General features: G+C 40.9%; 1 protein-coding gene across 1 annotated transcript; it reads right to left on the reverse strand.

Annotated features, from left to right (window-relative positions):
* Positions 1-285: 285 nt before the first annotated feature.
* Positions 286-3,391, reverse strand: rpl19 (ribosomal protein L19). The gene is made up of 6 exons (XM_063470809.1): positions 3,301-3,391; positions 2,808-2,914; positions 1,834-1,956; positions 1,589-1,709; positions 1,240-1,350; positions 286-478 (listed from the first exon to the last, which is right to left on the reverse strand). The coding sequence occupies exons 1-6, from the start codon at positions 3,303-3,305 to the stop codon at positions 355-357; spliced, it is 591 nt and encodes a 196-aa protein (XP_063326879.1). The 5' UTR covers positions 3,306-3,391; the 3' UTR covers positions 286-354.
* Positions 3,392-6,653: the final 3,262 nt, after the last annotated feature.

Here is a 6,653-nt window from a genome sequence, read left to right on the forward strand (position 1 = left end):
TCACATCTATGAAGTGTTTTTAATGCTCATAGAATTATTTGCATTACTTGCAACTGGGGCAGTTGCTTTTTAGACATGGCACACATACCTAATAATGCCTGTTATCAAGTATATGCGTTTGGTTTTTATTGCCCATTTATTGAGTGCACGTGCACAGACAGATGGATATTTGGTCGCATGTAATAAAACATGTCACCGTGTGTTAAGCCTTCAGGTTTTCTCAGTTAAAAGATATTGCTAATGCATTAGTGTCATCATGATGGAAGTAAACACACAAGACTACTGTTGTGTTTATGTACACTTTTATTATCAGCACTTGACAGGTGGCAGTCAGGCAGGACATAAAAAGCCAGATTACTTCTTTGTTTCCTCCTCCTTGGACAAGTTCTTGATGATCTCCTCCTTCTTGGCCTGGAGACGCTCCTCTCGGCGCTTGCGGGCCTCTCTTGTCTTGGAACGACGAGCCTCGGCCTGATCGCTGCAGGACAAACAGGAGAGACACGCGTGTTCATACAGTGCATAATCACAGCCACCACAGCTATTTTACCACAGATGTTTAACATCAGTGTGTTTTCTTTTTAGTTGACTAAATCGTTAAAACTGACAGACTAAAGACTGAAAACATCCGTTATGTGAGGGCGGAACAAAAACACTGATCTTTTAGTTCTTCCCTCACAACTGCTAAATTATATAAAGATGCAGGTATAATCAACACAATCCACAGATCATTAGTGTTGCTAACACCCAACAAACAAAACTCCTTCACAGTCGCTATGGAGTTTTTCTAACAAACCAATCTATCGTAACCAACCCTCTGCACTTAAACTGCACAGGCGGCAGAGCACTTTCTCTAACAGACTGATTCAGTTTGTTTGTCACAAGAACAGACACCGGAAATCTTTCAGATCTCAAGCAGTAACTCTCCACAGAGCACATCTGTGTAGCAGATAAATCTCTGCTCTTGTCTGAAGAGCTTTATTTCAACCCTCCACAGCTACTTGTGCTTCTGTATTTATCGAGCCATTTTACTTCAGGTCTTGCCCAACAGTTGATTTAGATTTTAATTTGCTGAGCTTATTCATTTCCATTTTAGCTTTTCTTTTCACTTTACTGAAATGTTTTGTTTTGTCTTTGTAGACTTTTCGTGGTCAGGGCACATGTTTTAACCTGGGCTTTCAAAACAATCCAGATGCCACAAATAGGTGTCACTGTGCCAAATAAAGATGTAAAAATACTTACGCCAGGAGCTTCTTGCGGGCCTTGTCTGCCTTCAGCTTGTGAATGTGCTCCATAAGGATGCGCTTGTTCTTGAACACATTACCCTTAGCCCTCAAGTAGAGGCTGTGGTACCTGAAATGGATCATGTGGAAAATAAATGAAGGGCATCACAATTAAATAAAAACAAAACAAAAAACAAGAACAACGCCCACCCACACAAAGTGAGGGCAAAGGATTTAAAAGCAAATTCTTTAGCCCAAGAATAATTCTATAAATATCAGCAAGTTTCACTGAGCTGACTTTATTAACTAAAAACCAACTAGATTTCAGAGTGTCCAGAGAGTCTTTAATAAACCACTGCAGAACCTACATGTGCCTGTCAATCTTCTTGGACTCCCTGTAGCGACGCAGCAGACGACGCAAGATCCTCATGCGGCGCATCCAGGTGAGCTTCTCGGGCATACGGGCGTTGGCAGTACCCTTTCTCTTACCTGGACACGCAATAAAAAGACACATCAAGTACCAATGATAACGCAAACAAAATTTAAATTAGCTTTGTCGTTCAATATCATCTTAAAAATGTAATCACTTTCTGCTTTGCAAGTTTTAACCTACCATAGCCTGTGTGTCTTCCCTTGCGACGCGCCAGTGTGTTCTTGCGGCAGCGGGCCCTGGAGTGGACCGTAACAGGTTTGCGGATGATAAGACCATCCTTTACCAGTTTACGGATCTGCTGGCCTGAAAATGGAAGGAAATAAAGTGAGACGATGGGATGCAATGAATACTACCTGTGTGGTTTATCAAAACTGTCAAAGCAGTGCTGAGTATGATCCTCGGATATCCACAATTCATTCACCAAGTACAGAAGAGTGTTAACTAATATTAAAAATTTCCACCCCAAAAAAACCAAACTAGAAAGTAGAACTGCTCCAGAGCGCTTATGCTGCAGTTAAATACTAGATTATGTACATCACTTCATACTCATGTCACTGACTCATACTGGTTTAATATAAATTAAAGCTGATCCAGTAAAGCAAAAAATTTATCACAATTATTTTGGTCAACACTGTAATTAATTACTTAACTACTAAATTATTGAAATTTTAAAAAATGAAACTAAGACTAAAATCCCACGGTTCTCTCAGCATCAGTATTAAGAGTACACACTGTCTTAATTTCTGCATAACATGTGACAGCAGCAAGACCTGAAGACACTGGCAAAGTTCAAACACTAATTTTTTTTAAATAATATATACACAATTAGTGAAGTGTATATACAAATATTTAGCAGCTTCACATAAATCCCTTCGGATAGACGTCTGACGTAAAAACTCTGCCAAATCAAACTGAGGAGGCCTGCTGTCTTAGTTTTCAGTGTTAATACACATTAACACTGGAGTTCACCTGTAAGACTGATGTAATAAATTCACTGTCGAGTGTGCAGGCCACTTTATTTAGCTGAGCTGACCCTCTGGCTCAGTTTTGGTCACACACGTGTAGATAACTTTGCATGAGCCGGTGAACTTTTAAACTGAGCCGCTAACAAGGCTTAAAGGACAAACTACAAAACGACTTTTTGTTCTGCTTACGGGAGTTAGCGTTGGCGATCTCGTTGGTCTCATTGGGGTCCAGCCAGACCTTCTTCTTGCCGCAGCGTAGTACGCTGGAGGCCAGCCTCTTCTGGAGCCTGAGCATGCTGCGGGAGGCACAAACAACCACCGGTCAGAATTACAGCTGCGATTACACCCCCAAAATCTGTCTCTGTAGTCTTAAAAGTGCAATGTCTTTTTACGGCTGTAAAAGTGTTGTTTGTTAACACGCCAAAGAATTACGAGAGGATTAGTTAAAGGCTAGCTGTACGGCTAACTATCAGCCGGGCTGACAACATGGCCTCTCCGTCTGCTACATCGTGTTACACAAAGCATCGTAAAAACACAGGATGCTAACTTTGGACCGATCTAGAAACTTTATATATTGATAAAAAGGGACTTTGTGTGTCTTAATAAAATGGTACGAAACTGAAAGCTGCGCATTTTAACGCTTAAAGTTTGACTTTTACTATGGAATCGCCTCAGCTCCTACCTCATGGCTGCTACTTCAGTAGGAAAAGGAAGGCTTCAGAGACGGACCGGAAGCTACCATTTCTGAGGAGAGTCCATCTCTGATCTGTGAAACAGCTCGATGCCGACCCATACAATAATGGACATTATTATCACTTTAATTTTTACATAATGTTACTATATATCCATATTGGAGCAATAAATACATAGGAAAGTGACAGAGAGAAAGGAAGTCTTTATCGCATTTTAAAAGTTTATATCGGTGACATCCCCTTTTGCCAAATAATGGCACTGCCCAGGATTGCCGCACTGCATTATGGGTGGAGAGGTAATTGGGTGTTTTCTGACGTTACACCACATGATGGCGATGTTGAGACACAAAATCTCGAACAAACCATGAACGTTAAAAAAATATTTAAATAAATTTTTCTATTCTTAGTTTCACTTTGAATCCTAAAGGTTTGCTTTTCCTTTAAAAAATTACAGGACAGCCCCCTTTTATCATCCTGCATGTGGCGTTGCGTTCGAGTCAATGAAAGCACAACGTAACTAAAATGACAATGACAATTTTCTTTTTATATTAAAAAATTAATATGGCATATAGTAGTATATCATCAAGTCATGAAACGTCTGGAATTATGATCTGGTCATATTAGCAGTTGTTAATCAGTTTCAGCTGCTTTGGTGATAATCAAACCAACAGGTGCACTAGACGAGGAGCAATGAGACATAACCCCTGAACAGGAATGGTGTTACAGGTCATTGACATTTTTTCACTCCTCATCTTATCGTTTGACTCTTTTTTTCAGTAATCTCGCATTTGACTAGGGTCAGTGTCACAAGTGGTAAGACAAAGGCAAAACCTGGACCATACCGAAGTTGCACAGGTATGGTCCAGGTTTTGACGTCAAGTCCTCAGGCCACCATCATGAGGAGTATTTGTGATTGCTTAGGCAGAGGCATTAACACCAGTGGCGTGCTGAAGGTCATTTTTTAGGGCTCTCGCAGTGCTCATTCTATTCCTTTAACAAAAGAGGTCACTGGTCATTCAGATGGTTTAAGGACCTTCTTCAGTTCTGTCTAGCTCTTCAGAGAGCAACTGCCTGTCTCCTGGAATCTCCTCCATGCTCTTGAGACTATGTTGGGAGAGACTGCAAACCTTCTGGCAATGGCATCCTCTGATGAGCCCTGTGCCTCTCACATATCAGAGTAGATTCACACTGAGCACACGTGATAGATCTGGAAGTGTCTGGAGAAGCTGTGGAGAACGTTATGCTGCCTGTTACATCATTCTGCATGACTGATTTGGTGGTGGTCAGTGATGTTGTGGAGAGGCATATCCATAGAAGAACACACAGTGCTGGTGCAGTAGGTCCTGGGTTCCTCTTGGTGCATAACAAAGCCCAACCATGTGGAAACAGTATGCACTCTCACCTGACTTAAATCCAGTTGAACACATCTGGGTCATTATCTTTCTGTCCATCTAAAACCACCAAGTTGCACTGAGACAGTCCAAGATCTCAGTGATGGCTTGGTTCAGATATGGGAGAATATCCAACCAGAATGCATCCTTCATTTATTAGTTTAGCTTTTCTCACAACATTGTCAGGCATGCACACAAACACGTAGGAACCATACAAACTACTGAGTACCATTTTGAGTTGCTGCAATAAAATTTTGACAAAACAGACTAGCCTGAGGTATCACTGTTCACTTTGATTTTTTTTTTTTTTTTGGTTATCTTTGAATTTAGCCCTCTGTAGGTTGATCATTTTCACTTACATCAAACAATGTGGTCTCCTTTCGTTCCATAACCAGTGTAGAAAAATAATTGCTATTTCCAACAAAAAGAAATTGCAAGGAGAAACGTTTCCCATAATATTGCACAAAATATAATTATCTTCACACTGTCTGAACTGTGAGTGATGTAGTGTGAAATTCACCATGTAAAGGTGTAAAAGCTGCTGAGTAAATAATTAACCTGCTGAGAAAAATAGCGAAAGTGTGATTGAGAATCAGGAGTGTCAAGAATGACAAATAAAGATCATTTTCAGCTACTCGAAAACATATAGTTTGAGCTTTGTTATTCTACTAGAAGCAGTCTTTGGAAGATGGGTACACTGTGCTCATAAAGGGATGAACATGGTCAGCAACAATACTCAAGTAGGGTGGTATTTAAATAATGTCTAATGGGCACAAAATGTGCCACAAAGTATCCCCCATACCATCACATCACCGCCAGCAACCTGAACCTTTGATATGCATCAGAATTGATTCATGCTTTCATGTTGTTTACTCTAATGGTAGAAATCAGGACTCCCTTTCTCGCCTTCACTAAGTCCAAAATGCAGCTGCTCGCCTTCTTACCAGAACCCATAAGCTGAAGCATATCTCCCCTGTTCTGGCCTCCCTTCACTGGCTTCCTTTGTGTCTTTAAGAATTTATTGTATGTTTTTAAACCCCTTAACGGATTAATATTACCTTGCTGATCTTTTAACACTTATATATCAACTTATATATCTTTAAAAATAAAGTTGGTTAGTGAGTGGGATTCTTGTGAATAGACTTACAAAAAATAGCCATCTGATACATTACCATTTGACCGGCCACTTAGTAAGAATGCTGTTATAGTATCCTCTGCTTTTCATCCACACCAGGAGCAGCAGCCCATCACTATGGCAACACTGCAAACTTGTTGTGTGGGTGAATGAGGACCACTTGTGTGACTTCTTCACCTCAGGTAATATGAGTGAAAATCACCATCTGAGGGGGAAGTTCAACACAAAGTACTAGATCATCAACTCTCCTCCTCACTGCAGAGGAATGTGTCATCCAGCAAGAGAGAAAACAATCTATAAACTCCATGAACTTTGTGTTGGGCCACTGTCTGCCCAGGAAGAGAGGCAATATAGCTTCTCTGAACTGCCATGGCTTTTGGAGGCCTCGGTGCCTAGTCTCTAATGTCCTCTGGTGCAAATAACACCCCAGTTTGGGTTACGTTTTTGCTTTGCAGGGGAAACAAAAATGCCTTCCCTTAACAAATATCGAACAAAAGGCTGCTCATTTGCAATGCAATCTTGTATCTAATTAGCATTATTGGAACCTAATGCTTCAAACAAATTATAATAATGCCAATCTTGATTCTATCAAGAAAGCGAAACAGGACTACACACACAAGATAACCTCCCACTTCAATGATAGCAAGGACGCACGAAGCCTATGGCAAGGCATCCAGGCTATTACAGACTACAAACCTGCAGCGCGTAGCTGTGAGAGCGACACCACTCTGCTCAACAACCTGAACAGCTTCTTTGCACGATTTGAAGCACAGAACAACACACGCCCACAGAAAACACCACCACCTCCACACGACCA

The sequence above is a fragment of the Pelmatolapia mariae genome, linkage group LG4, assembly GCF_036321145.2.
Source record: "Pelmatolapia mariae isolate MD_Pm_ZW linkage group LG4, Pm_UMD_F_2, whole genome shotgun sequence".
NCBI classification, from domain to species: Eukaryota; Metazoa; Chordata; class Actinopteri; order Cichliformes; family Cichlidae; genus Pelmatolapia; species Pelmatolapia mariae.

Bases quoted from the DNA above. Each gene is read 5' to 3' on its own strand.
- rpl19 (XM_063470809.1), bottom strand. The intron at 1,957-2,807 runs GTAAGCAGAACA...TTCCATTTTCAG, and splicing joins GATCGCCAACGCTAACTCCC to GCCAGCAGATCCGTAAACTG. The intron at 1,351-1,588 runs GTAGGTTCTGCA...GATCCATTTCAG, and splicing joins AAGAAGATTGACAGGCACAT to GTACCACAGCCTCTACTTGA.